The sequence below is a fragment of the Amphimedon queenslandica genome, unplaced genomic scaffold, assembly GCF_000090795.2.
Source record: "Amphimedon queenslandica unplaced genomic scaffold, v1.1 AMPQUscaffold_12958, whole genome shotgun sequence".
Taxonomy (NCBI): domain Eukaryota; kingdom Metazoa; phylum Porifera; class Demospongiae; order Haplosclerida; family Niphatidae; genus Amphimedon; species Amphimedon queenslandica.
This window is the reverse complement of record NW_003546806.1, coordinates 29,934-44,106: the sequence shown is the minus strand read 5'-3', so window position 1 is coordinate 44,106 and position 14,173 is coordinate 29,934. Positions and strand designations below refer to the sequence as shown.

Sequence of the window (14,173 nt, the reverse complement as noted above, 5' to 3'; positions counted from 1 at the left end):
CTTTACAAGCTGATACTAGTGTCTTCTCATCTGTTAGCTGTATACGATCACCTGTATCACTGCATTTAAACCTACACATGTACAAATGATAGTAACTTTCTTCTGGTCTATTACTGTATAAGACTGGCTATACTATTCTACTTATAATCACTGGCTATAGCCTTTTCATTCAACCTGGTAGAATGCTCACTGATATTCTGGAGTAGTATTTGTTCATTTTTCATTGGGTCTTAAAATTTCACTTCTATTATCATCTTTATTAAACATTGTAAATAGTAAATTCCTGTTTGCTAAGTAATGGTGGATCTACATGTATGATCTTCATTCTTTATTCTCTCTCTCTCTCTCTGCTCAGGTAAAATGGCTACTATACTCACTCTCTGCTGCTCTATCTTATCTCTTCCCTTTCCTCTCTCCTCTCATTTTATCACTTTACCACAAGAGATGGAGTCCAAACCACAAAGCAATATATTTACTATAAAATCTAATTAATAAAACGTATTGCATTTACTGAAGCATCTGACTAAAATTAACACAAGATACTTGTAATTACATGCTGCTTTTAACTTTAGAGACAACACAGTATTAACCCATTGACCCCATTGACATACATGTATGTACAAGTACATTTAAATGCATCTAATATCAGAGTGAGAGACAAAATATTACAGTAATCAGAGGATACTAATATTACGTTTACACTACAGAAGTGGGCCAAACCGTGCTAAACCAGGCTGAGCTGGCCCTGTTGTACTAACCATGCTGGCCTGGTTTGGCCCAGCTCACTTTAGCTCAGTTTGGTTACTGTTTACACTATCAAATGAAACTGTGCTGGCCTACTTTAAACAGGGCTGGCTCAGTTAAAGAAGCTAGTGTAAACATAGTTTAAGTCAAGATATTGAACCATTGCAATAAATGGCCCAAAGGGCAATTTAAACTTATAGAAAACTGGTCAAACAAGATAAGAAAACTAGTCAAACTGGTTAAACACACATGTTTATGTGATTCAATACTTAAACTATTTGTCGTTATTGTTGCTATTCTCTTACCATAACGTGATACTGTTATCAGATTTATCGAACTTCCTGCATATAAGATGAACCAGTTTCTGATAACTAATGCTACTAGCCACACGAATAGCTCTAGTAGTCGTGTAATGGACTTTAATAGTCATGGCACTAGCACCATAGGGGGAGGGGGAACGAGAATTGGTTGGTGAGTGTTCGGAACTTGGAGAAAGATTTGGAGAACGACTTGGGTGTCGGAAAGAGGGCGGGGCCATACTGGGCTTAGGTGGCCGCATCTTTGCATCTAAAAATAAAAATTAAATAAATGCTTGTTATAAAAATATAAATGTAGTACCTTTAGCAGAAGGCGGGCTGTATTTCCTTGTGGTTGGTGGGTTTGGTTTTGGTGGTGGCTCACTGGATTTGCTCCTCGTGATTGAAGAATGAGGAGGAAGGTCTTTTCTGACGGCTGGGCTAGGGGATCTTGACTCCTTGTTCTTCTGTGCTCCTACGAAACCAGTGAAGTCATCTTGATCAACAACTGATGACACAACCTGATAAGAGGGAGAGAGAGAGAGAAGTTACAAATGATGATAGTAGTAGTAATATAGTGCAATGCTTTCATTACACAATAAAAGGGTACAATTGACCGTACATATATAATAACAATATGCTTTGGATGAAAGGGACACATTAGCTAACAGTCCAAAAAGGCTAAAATGCTTAAAATGTTAAAAATATCATATTACGTGTACACATGTATGATAATTATAAATTCAAAGGTTACAATTAGTCTACAGTCTCTTCTTTACCTTTGCCTTTCCAAGGAAGTCAATATTATTCACAACGTCTGTCTTTGATCTCGGAGGCACAAATACCTGGGCCGTCTTTGGAAGGCGATAAGGCAAGAAATCTTCACCTCTCTATGAAATGATAAACACTTTTAATTAACATGTCATGGCTATTCTAATTGATGCCACAGGCAAAATAAACAATTTGCTATCATTGTACACGTACATCCTCATATTACATGTATCAGGTACTTATAAAAATATTATTATTATTATTATTATTATTATTGTTGTTGTTGTTGTTGTTGTTTTTACTTTGATCTGATCCAAAGCAGTTGATACGACTCTGTGGCGAGACTCAGAACATTCAGCTGCACTTGCGAGTGCTTCATTCAAGAGACGCTTAGACTCTGACCTCTCATTGATCTGCCACAGACAGTAAGCTTTGTTATACAACACCTAAAGAAGAATAAAAATAAATACATGTACATGAAAACAAACAAGACTGAAAATGAAGGTAAATTCATTTGGAAACAATGTTAAATAGGTGGAAGTATCAATCAAAACAATTAAATTACTGACAATTAACTAATAATATATACATCCTGTACATTTACTGCACACGTATTTTTTGTATTGCTTTGTTATACATAATTAGAGCTCACTTCTGCAGTGTATAGTTTATAAATGAGTCCCAGCTGCTTGTAGTCTATCAGTAGGTTTCCTCTTAAGTTCTTTATTGCTAAATCAAAATCACAAATGGCCTCTCTATACCTGGGGAAAGAGAGAGAGAGGGGGAGGTGGGAAGAGAGGGAGAGAGAGGAGAAATGAGTGAGATAAGTAGATAACAGTACACATTTAAGGCTTTGTTTTGAAAACATCAAACAATGGATTACATGCAGGAACACGTACATATACAGACTCTCACTCTCACTGCCGCCTCCTCTCTCATTATCATCTTCAGATCTTCTCTTACTTTTTGTTCACAATGTGAAGACATCCTCTTTGGAAATAACCAATAGCAAGATTGGGGTCTTTCTTGACACAAACATTTAAACTCTACAGGAAAAACAAAAGCAGACATTAAATATATAAACAATAACAACAATACAACTCCCAAATTAAATTAATTTTTACAATAAAATAATTCCCTGTTTTTCTCACCTTTTCTGCTTCTTCAATGTTCCCCAGACACACGTACATGTTTGCAATGTTAAAGTAGATCCTAGCCCCCGGCTCTGGCATGTCTAGGAAGGATTTTATCGCCTCTGAATGTCGGCCCTGCTGAGCCTCGTCAACCCCCTTCTTCCAAAACTCTATCATTTCTTTGAGAGACATGGCGTAGAGGGAGCTTTGCTAAATCCTTTGCTGCAAATATTGTTTTGATTTGGAGAGATATGGACGGGAATGACTGAGGTTACTTCCTTGGGCCTTGCATTTTATGAGCTGTGATGTCGTGGGCGGAGTAACCACACCCAAGCAAAGCCTTATTGTGGCTACTCTAAATATGGGCGCCAGTAAAATAGGCTGTGATACTTTTATGATAACAAAGAATGCTTTCTTAGTCTTCTGTATGTCTAAAAAGGAAACTAAACACGTAAACATGTACTATGAACCATAGATAAAAGTCTGCCATTTTGTCCATTACTAATAATGACGTAATGAGATTAGTTGCATAGCAACGAGACAACAACATGGCGGAGCAGGTATACACCACTGGAAGCAAGTATATTGGCGAGACTAAACTGGGAAGGTAATGGATAATAGCAAAGATGGAAAGATAATAGTATAAATAATAGAATGACAGGTTTTGGTGAGTATATTTTTAGCACTGGGACTGTCTACAAGGGACACTTTAAAGATGGAATGTAAGTTGAGCATAGAAGAGGTTGTAGAGTTGAGAATCTTTGTCATTGTCTAGGTTTCACGGAAAGGGAAAGCTGATATTTCCTAATGGAGGAACATTCACAGCAGATTGGGTCAATGGTGAAGCAGTGACACCACAATCAGGGAATGGAGTAAGTTTGACAAAATCAAAGATGCTATTCAAGAAGAATAATCCTTTTACTAATGTTTCTTCTTCTTTCTTTATAAAAGGGAGTGTATACGTTTAAAGATGGTTTAAAGCATGACGAAATAGCTTGGAATTACTGCCAAGAGAAAGACAGAAGATTCTACACAGAGATATGCAACGGACTAAAACCTGCAGGCAAACACAAAAAAGAAATAGAAACAATATTTTGATTCCTTTTTTTTTAACAGGGCGTACACAGAAAAGAGATGACGATTCAATAGATAGAACAATACCACTAGGTTGGTTTGATACTGGAGATGGAATGTACAATCCTGAGAATCACGTCATACACAAATACGGAACTGAAGAATTCCTTAGACATGCAGGTGCAATAAAACACTTAGCAACTCCTGTGATTATTAATTTATTATTATTTTTGATTGTTTTGGTAGATCTTAATGAACATGAATGGATAGTGTCCACATGCAGAAAAGGAGTGAAGCCGAATGACCAGCTAGGACCTAATGGTCTTTATCAATAAATGATGTAATATTTTTGTTCAATAATGTACAGTTTTTGTTGCAAATAAACCTTTCATTTCTGCAAAAATGAATTGTCACAAACGGGCGTGGCTCATTAATAACAAGCCACACCCATGCGTTAATCCCACGCATAATAATTAACCACGTGCTGCCACGTGTCTATCAATGGCCACTCCTACATTCAATAATTTTGATTCAGAAAAGAAAAGAGTTTTGGAAGACAAGGAAGATGCCAGTAGAAAGGGAAGTATCGATGCTCCAGTTATTGAATTAGTGAAATACATTAACAAACAAGAGGACTACTACACCACCAGTTCCTGCTCTGGAAGGATTATTGTATTTTCTGAGGTTTATATTTTATTAATTAATTTGATTATTTTTAATAATTATTATTTAGAATACACAGACAGGCAAGGAGGGTACGTTGTGGTTATTAACATCTCATGAGACCGTCAGCATTGACAATGTAGTAAGTAAACTTTTAAACAAAATGAATTGATTTTAATCTTTTTAGTTAAGCATATTGAAAGACAGAGATATACCAATCTCTTGTTATACTTATTATAAATTTGAACCGTTTGTACTTCACGTCTCATGTAGGACCTTAGAACATGCACAGGCAATAGTCAGTCATTAATTAATAAAACCGTATTAATAATAATTTATTTATAGTTGAGGATAGCTGTATCAAGTGGGTTTAAAAATTCCGGTATTTCAGTTAGTAAGAAGAATAAGATGATACTGGTACTATAATTATTATGGTACTAGTTTATTTTTTGTTTCTAGTCAGTGCGTAGCACTCAAACTTTACAATCTCCTGTAGCATTTGACGGAAAACTAATTGTGACTGAACAAGTATGTGAATATATATGTAATTCTAAATTAGGCCAAAGTCCCTGTACTATAATAGTACAGGGACTTTGGCTAAATTTCACCAAAAATGAAAAGGTGAGAATTCTTCATTTTTATGATGTTATCTGATGCATATACATGTACTTATGTTGTGTAGAAAGTTTGAGCTGATTCCGATCAAAATTGGATTTTTTACAAATTTTTAAAGTTGTTCTAAAATCGGACAAAAGTCCCTGTACTATAGTACATGGTCTCGGGCCAAATTTCACCAAAAATGAAAAGGTGAGAATTCTCCATTTTTATAACGTTTTCTGATGCATATACATGTACTTATGTTGCGTAGAAAGTTTGAGCTGATTTCGATCAAAATTAGAATTTTTACGAATTTTTAAAGTTGCTCAAAAATTGTGCAAAAGTCCCTGTACTATAGTACATGGTCTCGAGCCAAATTTCACCAAAAATGAAAAGTGAGAATTCTCCATTTTTATAACGTTTTCTGATGCATATACATGTACTTATGTTGCGTAGAAAGTTTGAGCTGATTCCGATCAAAATTCAATTTTTTACGAATTTTTAAAGTTGCTCCAAAATCAGACAAAAGTCCCTGTACTATAAGTACATGGTCTTGGATGAAATTTCACCAAAAATGAAAAGGTAAGAATTCTCCATTTTTATAACGTTTTCTGATACATATACATGTACTTATGTTGCGTATGAAGTTTGAGCTGATTCCGATCAAAATTGGATTTTTTACGAATTTTTAAAGTTGCTCCAAAATTGAACAAAAGCCCCTCCAATGTACTAGTACACTGTACATGATGATGATGATATTTTGTCTATGAAATTTTTGTCAGAATGAACTCAAAGTGTATTATTATTTTACAGTATCTATGTCATCTGGTTAAAATCTCAAATGAAAAGTTAGAAGACAATTTTCAAAGGATAGAAAGGTTACAGTGTGTACATGTACATGTGCATCTATCAGTATCATTATATTATTTTATTTAATACAATGATGTCATCTATAATGAATTTCTTAGTAATTATGTTTATATACTGGTATTTTAATTATCATTTAATTATTTTTAAACAGGTTTTATAAACTTGTTAGGGAAGTCTGCATACCAACAGAACCTCCTCCTCCAATCAAACCTAACTGCCTCAATAACTCTCACTCGCTTTTAAAAGTTCAAGAGAAAAAGAAAGAGAGAGTTGATGATGATACTAGTAATCATGATTATCTGGAAAGCATTGATCAATTATTTCATTAATATTTACAATGATAATACTATTAACAATTAAAGTAGCAATATTATAACTGCTATTGCCAATAACAGTACAAGGATAGCTAGCAGGTAATAGGTTAAATTTGAAGGCTTGCTATCTATTGAGGGGGGAAGGGAGAGTAATATTTTGCCTTTTTTCATAATTTCTTACCTCTTTTTTGATCAGGCTTCATAGCAATGTCACTTTGTGATTTCGTTGTGGTTGAAATTGGTTTAAATTCTTCTCCATTCCTATTTTTATCGTCACCATGTGACAATGTCAAGATTATTCCTTCTCCCCAGATTTCTTTTAAATTTTCTTTTGCCTCTTCCTCGTTTTCCTCGGGAAAGACGATCTCGCATAACTCGTATTTCTTGCTTTCATCCTTGAACCAGATCCTCCTTGGAAACATTAACTTGAACGTTTTCCAACTTTTTCTTTTCTCTCCTTCTTCACTTTCTTCCTCTCCATCCCCAACCAGCTCAGTAAGGATAGCTTCTTTGCGAATGGTGAGAGTTTTAATGGCATCTTCTTTCAACAGCTACAAATAATAATAATAATAATTGTTAATTTTTGAGCTTTTCTACTTCAACTAGTTGTTGCCATTTTGCTTGAGCGTGGACATAAGCCTTGCAATGGAGACCATCTTCTACTTTTACATTGAGCCCATCACTAATGACAAAAGGTGAATCTACATCACTGGCCTAATGAGAAGAGAAAAAGGAGCAAAGTGAAAATACTAACACATATAGTTTATCAGTATGTTTTTATTTAGGGATAAGTAGATATAGTTTCAAATTCATCTTACGTTATTTTTCCAATTGAATTTGACTTCAATACAGTTACCACGAACATATTCTGAGACACATTCATCATTCTTAGGTATACTCCCTCCATCACTGATAGCTACTGCATCTCTAAGACTACTAACACACTGATCAAGAGTATCATTCAATACTCCACTTATTCCAGTAGCATTAGCATCTCTTCCTTTTATTTCAATAACTTGTTCAGTTGCAAAGGAGAGATAGGCATGTCCTACAAGCAGTTCTTTTTGTGTTGCCTTTACTTCAGAGCCTGGTAGTTGTAAAACTGACTGAGGGTCATCAATGTCTACTGACAAACAACGTAGCCTTCAGTTTAAAAAATAGAAAAATGCAAAAATTAAGTCTTATATAATATTGGTGATTTTTCCGGTTTGATTTACTTTTTTGACTCCTGTGAATAATATATCAATAGCGATTGATCCCTCCCTCCTCCTCCTCCTCCTCTGCTTTTCTTCTTAATTGAAGCTAATAAACCTCTTACTAAATTCAACTGGGTCTTGAGTTGCTTCGGATTTGTATCCATGGCAACGCCGAGGACATATATGCCCCCTGGGAGGGTACTCGAAATCTAATCGGCAGGGGTTAGTAAATTTAAAATTCCCACATTACAAACCTGTTTAGCTTTTTCAGTGATATTATTACCACCATCACTTGTCACTGACAGCACATGATACTGTGAGTCTGAGATCTACAATAACTGACAATGTTTTCATTTTCGAAGAAGTGTTTATCTACCTTGCATCCTATCAGCAAGACCTGAGCTTTCGAGCCTTTTATGGAAGCACTGACTGCCTCTTCACACGTTATTGTTAACATTCTTTTGTTTAATTTACTCTTGGTAATAATAAAATTAAAACTGATATTAATCTTGAAGCCACGACCACTTATTACAGTTCTTTGATCTTTACAGCACAGCAATGGCCGAGGCAATGGCCCTTGTTATGAGTTGTTGCTAAAAGAAGACAAAGACAAAGGAGGCTATATCTCTGCAACATGGCGATTTTAAGAGCGCCCCTGATCATTCTCCTTCTCACCTTTTATTTCTCCGAGGGAGTAGAGTACATAAAGAATGAAGAGCAGCCCCGGGGAGCTCTGGTGACCATACTCTATGGGACTGGCTTTGAGCTTGGGGTACGTGTTCTAGGCCAGTCTATAAGAGAATCTAAAACCACCCTCGAGTACGTCGTGATGTGTACTAGAGACGTGCCGCAAGAAACCATAGCAGTCTTAAAGAAAGATGGCTGGAAGATAAAGATGATTGATCGTTTTGATCCTGGAAAGGCCAAATTTGATGGCAGCATCCACAAGATGCAAATGTGGACGCTGACGGAGTATAATCGGATACTTTGGGTGGATGCTGACGCTGTTTTGGTTCAAAACATCGACCATTTGACTCGATGCGGAAACTTCTGTGTCACGTTTCGTCACTCTGATCTGTTCAACGCCGGAATAATGGTCGTTAAGCCATCGCTTGACGAGTTAAAGAGAATCATGTCGTTCAGTTCTCATTATTTCGAGCTTCCGGATACAGATGAGAAATCAAACGTGGCGTTACCCAGCGGGCGGAACATTTGGGGAGACCAGAACATGCTTAACGAGTATTACAACACTGTCTACAACCTTAAAGGGGCTAGGCTCTTTGATCGAAATGACCTTAAGTATCATGAAGAACCTCTGAGATTATCTGAAGGTTATAACTCTGATCTTGCTCTGTACCTGTGGTACGGTAAATGGGCTGTTCCCGATGAAGAAAGATTCATACTTCATTACACAGCCGGTCCTCTTAAGCCCCACTCATGGTGGACCTACCCTATATGTGACGCTAACTGGGTTTGGTACGGATTCAGGCAAAGGTTACCAAGTAGATTCAACGATCCCTCAATGTGGGAACCCCATCATTGGATCCCAGTTATAGTTGTGGCTTTGTTATTGATTGCCATTCGATTCCTTCCTGGTTTACCTTCGCTGACTCCTTACTGCAAGAGGTTTGTCATTTTTGTCTCACCCGAACAAGACAACTGGTTCATGCTTATAACCCCCACTGCTGTCCTTGCACTTTCATATTATCTAGCTTTCTGTCAGGTCCCGACCCTCATGTGGCCTGGAGAGGCTTACGTCGTTTTTGGGATGTGGACAATTATGTTTCTGTGCCTTTTCTATATACCGGCTTGCTATATTTCTTACATGTCGATTTCTTTTCATTCTCGTGGTCTGCATTCGAGAGCAAGTCTAGAGACACTGCTTCATTTTGTGACGTTTGTTCTTCTCCACTTGCTGGTCTTGTGGATTACTTACCTTGTCTCTCCTTTTCTTCGCCGAGCCCCTACGTTTTTTCTGATGGTTTTCTGTATGGTTGTCTACTTTCATTTCGTTGGTAAGAGGATCATAAGAATATGGAACCACAATTTATCAAGGAATACAATTATTTAGTAACTGGAAATCATACATGTATAAAATTTATATCAAGCTGAATAAAAAATTTTCCCATTAAACTAATTACATGTATTGCATTCTTTGCTTTGCGCATGCGTATTTCACAAGCCCGGGTAACTAGTTTAATTAGTCAATCAATATTCATGAGAAAAAAGGGCGTGGCTCTCTTTGAATTAAAAAATTCAAAACAAAATCAGAGTGCTAATCATTTCCATAGCAACCAAACAACTCCTTGAGAGGGAGAGAGGAGATGTTTAAGAACACGTTCCAGTCTGGATTTCTCTCTGTCCTCTACAGCATTGGGAGCAAACCTCTCCAGATCTGGGACAAGAAAGTAAAGAGCACAAAAATGATGACTTAAAAAAGACATGTTCCTCTTTCTCTCCCTCTCTCTTTCTGAGTAGGTACGTAATGGACACATTAAGAGGATCACAGACAACGACATACAGTCACTAGTCTTAGAGATATGTGGGACTAATGTTAGGTTCGTATGAAGAAATACCATTATTATTATTAATTATTATTATCATTTTTATTAGTACTACTTACATAACTTGTCCGGCAGACCCACAGAAAACCCTCGGTATCAAGCTACCATTCCTTGTTATGATCATTAAAAACATGAAAAAATACTTTTCATTTGAGGTCCAGGTACATTTACATTAGACGCCATTTTGATTCTGTCCCCACCCTATTAATCTCTCCCCCAAGGTTCTTGATGATAAGAATGTCCGTAGACGTTTCAGAGCCTCAAACTATCAATCAACGACAAGAGTGAAGCCATTTATATGCACAATGCCGATGAGACTAGACGATGGTTGGAACCAGATCCAATTCAACTTAGCAGATTTCACACGTAGAGCTTACGGGACCAATTACATTGAGACGCTTAAGATTGCCGTGAGTAGCGCTAATCACAAAAGAGTATTTCAATCGGTTCCTTTTTCATTAGATTCATGCTAACTGCCGTATCAGGCGTGTCTATTTCTCCGACCGTCTTTATTCAGAAGATGAGCTTCCATCCGAGTTTAAGTTGTACCTACCAGTTCAGAAATCTACACCTAAAGTTAGTCATATTTTGTTCTTTTTCTTCAAGATTTATTCTCTTTCTTTATTCAAGGCACAGCAAGGCCAAACTCAACAGCAGCAGCAGCAGCAACCGCCAGGTGGAGCAGGAGCAGTGGCTCCTATTACCGCAGCCCCACAATAAGAGGTGTCTTGACACATTCTCTCTCTTCACTTTCTTCTGATATGTAAAAAATAATTGACATCAACTTAAAATAGATACAAACGTAGAAAGAATAACTATTTAATGCACCGTAAGATCATAATTAACTTTAAATTAATAAAAAATTAAAACCTGTAAAAGTAGTTTTGTCAATCTAACATTCTTTCAAATGATCTTTTAAGTACAATCCTTCAAAAAGTATACACAGTTATTAAAAGTTCTAGTTTATTAACTAATCCAGTTTCTCTGGATGGTTCTTCAGATCCAGCAGTGCTTCCGCTAATCTTTCATAATCCTCTCTTTTGTTGTATACAGCACAGGAGAGTCTAAGCCACAGCTCACCAGTAATGACATCAATACAGGCTGTGGTATTGTACTGGTATCTGAGGATAGTTTGAGCTTTGATCCCGTGAGCTTTCGTCCTGTCTCCTTGTAAGATCTCAGGAAATCTTACAACACGCATATAAGGAGGTACCATGTCACTAGGGGCGGCAATGAGAGGTTCTCCGAGACGTTCGGACATCATGTCTGCAGCCCATTTCAAGAGAGGAACACAGTAAGCATGGATACCAGCCTAAAGGTTACAAAAAAATACTTTTTATAATAACTCAAAAGTATCTTACAATTCCACCCAAGCGTTCATAAAAGCTCATTGCTTGAGGTACGACAGTGAAAGGAGTGTTATCTCTTGTTCCTTGGGTTAGAAACTCTTCGGGGAAACCTTTATGATAGAAGCTGGAGGCTATGACTGGTCTAATGATGTCCTTTTGATCTGATCTTACATGAAGAAAAGCACAACCTCTGGGACAAAAGAACCACTTGTGTAGATTACCTAATGAGAAAGACAAAAGAACTGTTTACATTACTACACAAAAACATGAACCTAACTATATTCATAGCTCAAAGTTTAGGGCAACCCACGATAGCATTGTTGCTTTTGTCAACTATAAAAGGGCACAAAGATTTCATTGAGGGTAGGTGCGTCGTAATAGTCGGTTAAGCTTCTATACAATTTTTGAAAGGGACAAGTCCCTGAAATTACTTTTAATTCAAAAACATAGTTAACTACATAAAGTGGAGAAAGAAAGAGCAGGGTTTACCTGTGTAAAACTCTGCATTAATGTCCTCCACATTGATCTCCACTTGTCCTGGGGCGTGAGCTCCATCAATGATTACAGCAACACCGAACTCATGACATACAGATACTATCTCTTTCACTGGGAGCAACAGAGTACTGGGGCTAGTAATGTGATCCACGATAGCAACATGGATGTCGGAATGAGACGAGAGATAGTCCCGATATCTCTGGACTACTTCAAACTTGTCTTTGTACGGTGGATCAAGGTTGATGGTGTGAAGAACAAAGTGACCTTCAATTTCGCAGACTTTGTGTGCCGTGTGTCTTATTGCTTCGTAAGAAAGACCCGTTACCAAGAGGCCGGCTTTGGGTTGCATTTTTAAGCCTAAGCTCCGTAGCGCAGCTGTAACGCCACCAGTAGCATTTTCTACAAATACTACATTTTCTGATGAAGAGGAACCAATTAGCTTCGAGACTGTTTCGGATCCTTTTTTAACGAGTGGCACAAAGTTGTATCTAAACCAATCATCCGGGCAGATCTCGAGCTCTTTCATCCGCTCCAGTCTTGCTTCATACACAGAGCGTGGGACAGAACCAAAGGAGCCATGATTGAGATGAACTAGCTCCTTGCTTAGCTGGAATTCATCTCTAATCTCTGCTCCAAACAAACCCCCAGTTTCAGCCATTTTAAATCTAATTAAATAAATCTAAATCCTTAGATTCATAGTTTTCCTTTAGACCACAGGCAGGAGAATAAATTATAAAAGCAATTTTTAATGTCCTTAAAAACAATTGAATCTTTTTTACAGAAGCATAATAGCTCTAGCACAATAATAATAATAATAATGATAATAATAATAATAATACTCATAATACATGTATTTCAATGACAGTGTTCATTCTGGTCTCTATTATTGACTCCAAATATGTGCTTGGTCTTTCCAAAAATGAAATACCCAATCCCGGCACCAAAGCAAACGGAGAGGAATAGCCATCCATTAAAAGTCATAGCAATGAACATTAGAATGTAGCCATACCCAACTTGAACCACATGAAGCAGGGACTGTATGATGTGCATGCTTAGACTAATGGAGAAGGACTTTACCCTACAAAGAGAAGAGAAGGAAACCACTCGTTATAATCATATTATAAGTATTGTTTATATAAACAATGTCCAAAACTATCAGACACTGTCACATGTTATATGTCACTGTCACATGCCACAGAGTACAAACTACCACACAGCTGCTAATATTGGCGAGAATTATTGTAAAAAAATTATAGGATTGGCGATTTAGTAGCCACGTGTCATTAAATAAAGCAAAATGGTGGATTGTATACTGGTGGTCATACTAATGTATATTAATGTACTATTTTATTTATTTATTTCCAGGCATACCTGTTTGATTTCTTTTCTGGATCCAACAGCTCCATCTTGTCGTCTTTCTCATTATTAGTTGAATCTGATCTCTTCTTGTTCTTTTTGGATCTTTTTAGATCGTAATAAATGAGCCACTCCCTAAGGCTCTTAAGCCCCTCGTAGAGAATAGCCATTAAAATGACTGCTACCATAGCACCTATCAGCTCTAATTGAAAGAGAAAGAATATAAATGAATATGTGTAGTGACTGGTTATCAGATTGGCCAAGGGCCTATAGAGTACTCCATATTTATTATGATCTCAGAGTCAACCATTACTCTTTATAAACTACATAAATGTACACAAGCTAAATAGACAAGTAGCGGACATCCACAGAAAGTTATTTTAAATGACTATCTAAAGACACAAGGCAAGCTTGAGCCAACAAACAAGCCATTTTCATTATGATACAATGAATTGTGTACCTCTTGAATTTGTTATCTTCCAAGAACTAAAGAGAAGGCGTTGGCAGGCATCAAAATGGAAATACATCTACAATAAAGTGTAGAAAAATAAAACTAGAATATTATGTATACTATGATCACCTTTCCCATTCCTCCCATCATGCTCCCGCCGTCCATATCTGACATCCCGTCCATAGACAGATCGCAGCTGCCACCACCAGTGTGGTTCATCATCATATTTAGACTAGGCCTAGCGCGGAGGAGAAGGAGAGAGAGACAAACAAAGAAACTGCAGCCACAACAAAATGAAAA

The 14,173-nt window shown here is 37.0% G+C and overlaps 8 protein-coding genes across 10 annotated transcripts in view; 4 read left to right on the top strand and 4 right to left on the bottom strand.

Moving 5' to 3' along the window:
• Nucleotides 1–3,278, bottom strand: part of LOC105314374 (neutrophil cytosol factor 2-like) — a gene marked incomplete at its 3' end in the record, with an annotated part of 8,491 nt that extends 5,213 nt beyond the window's left edge. The window contains exons 1-7 of the mRNA XM_020002230.1: nt 2,963–3,278; nt 2,775–2,857; nt 2,464–2,572; nt 2,114–2,257; nt 1,820–1,930; nt 1,363–1,561; nt 1,047–1,311 (exon numbers count right to left, since the gene is read on the bottom strand). Of these exons, the coding sequence (XP_019857789.1) occupies nt 1,047–1,311; nt 1,363–1,561; nt 1,820–1,930; nt 2,114–2,257; nt 2,464–2,572; nt 2,775–2,857; nt 2,963–3,136 (1,085 nt within the window). The remainder of the gene's footprint in view (nt 1–1,046; nt 1,312–1,362; nt 1,562–1,819; nt 1,931–2,113; nt 2,258–2,463; nt 2,573–2,774; nt 2,858–2,962) is intronic.
• A 174-nt stretch (nt 3,279–3,452) lies between these two features.
• On the top strand, nt 3,453–4,421 carry LOC100635080 (MORN repeat-containing protein 5-like). Its single transcript, XM_020002231.1, has 6 exons — nt 3,453–3,551; nt 3,598–3,666; nt 3,720–3,816; nt 3,896–4,007; nt 4,061–4,198; nt 4,265–4,421. Exons 1-6 carry the CDS (start codon nt 3,493–3,495, stop codon nt 4,351–4,353), a joined length of 564 nt encoding a protein of 187 aa, XP_019857790.1. The 5' UTR covers nt 3,453–3,492; the 3' UTR covers nt 4,354–4,421.
• Nucleotides 4,422–4,507: 86 nt separating this feature from the next.
• LOC100634955 (tRNA wybutosine-synthesizing protein 3 homolog) lies at nt 4,508–6,509 on the top strand. Of its 2 annotated transcripts, none has more exons than XM_020002223.1 (7): nt 4,508–4,702; nt 4,752–4,820; nt 4,869–4,979; nt 5,027–5,098; nt 5,141–5,209; nt 6,092–6,156; nt 6,300–6,509. In XM_020002223.1, exons 1-7 carry the CDS (start codon nt 4,520–4,522, stop codon nt 6,475–6,477), a joined length of 747 nt encoding a protein of 248 aa, XP_019857782.1. In that variant the 5' UTR covers nt 4,508–4,519; the 3' UTR covers nt 6,478–6,509. The 2 variants fall into 2 exon arrangements, with proteins under 2 accessions (XP_019857782.1, XP_003389825.1); XM_003389777.2 differs by having other exon boundaries at nt 4,752–4,823.
• On the bottom strand, nt 6,438–8,137 carry LOC100634829 (uncharacterized). Of its 2 annotated transcripts, none has more exons than XM_003389776.3 (7): nt 8,035–8,137; nt 7,913–7,987; nt 7,680–7,867; nt 7,281–7,605; nt 7,060–7,176; nt 6,644–7,013; nt 6,438–6,590 (listed from the first exon to the last, which is right to left on the bottom strand). In XM_003389776.3, the coding sequence occupies exons 1-7, from the start codon at nt 8,113–8,115 to the stop codon at nt 6,505–6,507; spliced, it is 1,242 nt and encodes a 413-aa protein (XP_003389824.3). In that variant the 5' UTR covers nt 8,116–8,137; the 3' UTR covers nt 6,438–6,504. The 2 variants fall into 2 exon arrangements, with proteins under 2 accessions (XP_003389824.3, XP_019857781.1); XM_020002222.1 differs by having other exon boundaries at nt 7,913–7,996; nt 8,035–8,121.
• A 155-nt stretch (nt 8,138–8,292) lies between these two features.
• Nucleotides 8,293–9,729, top strand: LOC105314373 (inositol phosphorylceramide glucuronosyltransferase 1-like). Its single transcript, XM_011408510.1, has one exon. The coding sequence runs from the start codon at nt 8,293–8,295 to the stop codon at nt 9,727–9,729; it is 1,437 nt and encodes a 478-aa protein (XP_011406812.1).
• A 216-nt stretch (nt 9,730–9,945) lies between these two features.
• On the top strand, nt 9,946–11,147 carry LOC100634080 (cilia- and flagella-associated protein 20). Its single transcript, XM_003389770.3, has 6 exons — nt 9,946–10,066; nt 10,137–10,216; nt 10,272–10,383; nt 10,444–10,632; nt 10,685–10,798; nt 10,853–11,147. Exons 1-6 carry the CDS (start codon nt 9,983–9,985, stop codon nt 10,940–10,942), a joined length of 669 nt encoding a protein of 222 aa, XP_003389818.1. The 5' UTR covers nt 9,946–9,982; the 3' UTR covers nt 10,943–11,147.
• Nucleotides 11,102–12,724, bottom strand: LOC100634704 (putative L-cysteine desulfhydrase 1). The gene is made up of 3 exons (XM_003389775.2): nt 12,061–12,724; nt 11,584–11,792; nt 11,102–11,534 (listed from the first exon to the last, which is right to left on the bottom strand). The coding sequence occupies exons 1-3, from the start codon at nt 12,722–12,724 to the stop codon at nt 11,193–11,195; spliced, it is 1,215 nt and encodes a 404-aa protein (XP_003389823.1). The 3' UTR covers nt 11,102–11,192.
• Nucleotides 12,725–12,808: 84 nt separating this feature from the next.
• LOC100633952 (probable low affinity copper uptake protein 2) lies at nt 12,809–14,167 on the bottom strand. Its single transcript, XM_003389769.3, has 4 exons — nt 14,003–14,167; nt 13,883–13,949; nt 13,438–13,624; nt 12,809–13,144 (listed from the first exon to the last, which is right to left on the bottom strand). The coding sequence occupies exons 1-4, from the start codon at nt 14,096–14,098 to the stop codon at nt 12,922–12,924; spliced, it is 573 nt and encodes a 190-aa protein (XP_003389817.1). The 5' UTR covers nt 14,099–14,167; the 3' UTR covers nt 12,809–12,921.
• Nucleotides 14,168–14,173: the final 6 nt, after the last annotated feature.

Excerpts from the sequence above, each read along its gene's own strand:
- LOC105314373 (XM_011408510.1), top strand. The coding sequence starts at position 8,293 with ATGGCGATTTTAAGAGCGCCCCTGATCATTCTCCTTCTCACCTTTTAT.
- LOC100634955 (XM_003389777.2), top strand. The coding sequence starts at position 4,520 with ATGGCCACTCCTACATTCAATAATTTTGATTCAGAAAAGAAAAGAGTT. Across the intron at positions 4,703-4,751 it reads GGATTATTGTATTTTCTGAG|AATACACAGACAGGCAAGGA; the intron begins GTTTATATTTTA and ends ATTATTATTTAG. Across the intron at positions 4,824-4,868 it reads CCGTCAGCATTGACAATGTA|TTAAGCATATTGAAAGACAG; the intron begins GTAAGTAAACTT and ends TAATCTTTTTAG.
- LOC100634704 (XM_003389775.2), bottom strand. The coding sequence starts at position 12,724 with ATGGCTGAAACTGGGGGTTTGTTTGGAGCAGAGATTAGAGATGAATTC. Across the intron at positions 11,793-12,060 it reads TAATGCAGAGTTTTACACAG|GTAATCTACACAAGTGGTTC; the intron begins GTAAACCCTGCT and ends CTTTCTCATTAG. Across the intron at positions 11,535-11,583 it reads ATGAACGCTTGGGTGGAATT|GCTGGTATCCATGCTTACTG; the intron begins GTAAGATACTTT and ends TGTAACCTTTAG.
- LOC100633952 (XM_003389769.3), bottom strand. The coding sequence starts at position 14,098 with ATGATGATGAACCACACTGGTGGTGGCAGCTGCGATCTGTCTATGGAC. Across the intron at positions 13,950-14,002 it reads TGATGGGAGGAATGGGAAAG|ATGTATTTCCATTTTGATGC; the intron begins GTGATCATAGTA and ends ACTTTATTGTAG. Across the intron at positions 13,625-13,882 it reads GAAGATAACAAATTCAAGAG|AGCTGATAGGTGCTATGGTA; the intron begins GTACACAATTCA and ends TCTTTCAATTAG.
- LOC100634829 (XM_003389776.3), bottom strand. The coding sequence starts at position 8,115 with ATGTTAACAATAACGTGTGAAGAGGCAGTCAGTGCTTCCATAAAAGGC. Across the intron at positions 7,988-8,034 it reads TCTTGCTGATAGGATGCAAG|ATCTCAGACTCACAGTATCA; the intron begins GTAGATAAACAC and ends CAGTTATTGTAG. Across the intron at positions 7,177-7,280 it reads AATTCAATTGGAAAAATAAC|GCCAGTGATGTAGATTCACC; the intron begins GTAAGATGAATT and ends TCTTCTCATTAG.
- LOC100634080 (XM_003389770.3), top strand. The coding sequence starts at position 9,983 with ATGTTTAAGAACACGTTCCAGTCTGGATTTCTCTCTGTCCTCTACAGC. Across the intron at positions 10,067-10,136 it reads TCCAGATCTGGGACAAGAAA|GTACGTAATGGACACATTAA; the intron begins GTAAAGAGCACA and ends CTTTCTGAGTAG. Across the intron at positions 10,217-10,271 it reads ATATGTGGGACTAATGTTAG|TACTACTTACATAACTTGTC; the intron begins GTTCGTATGAAG and ends CATTTTTATTAG.
- LOC100635080 (XM_020002231.1), top strand. The coding sequence starts at position 3,493 with ATGGCGGAGCAGGTATACACCACTGGAAGCAAGTATATTGGCGAGACT. Across the intron at positions 3,667-3,719 it reads GGACACTTTAAAGATGGAAT|GTTTCACGGAAAGGGAAAGC; the intron begins GTAAGTTGAGCA and ends GTCATTGTCTAG. Across the intron at positions 3,817-3,895 it reads CACCACAATCAGGGAATGGA|GGAGTGTATACGTTTAAAGA; the intron begins GTAAGTTTGACA and ends TCTTTATAAAAG.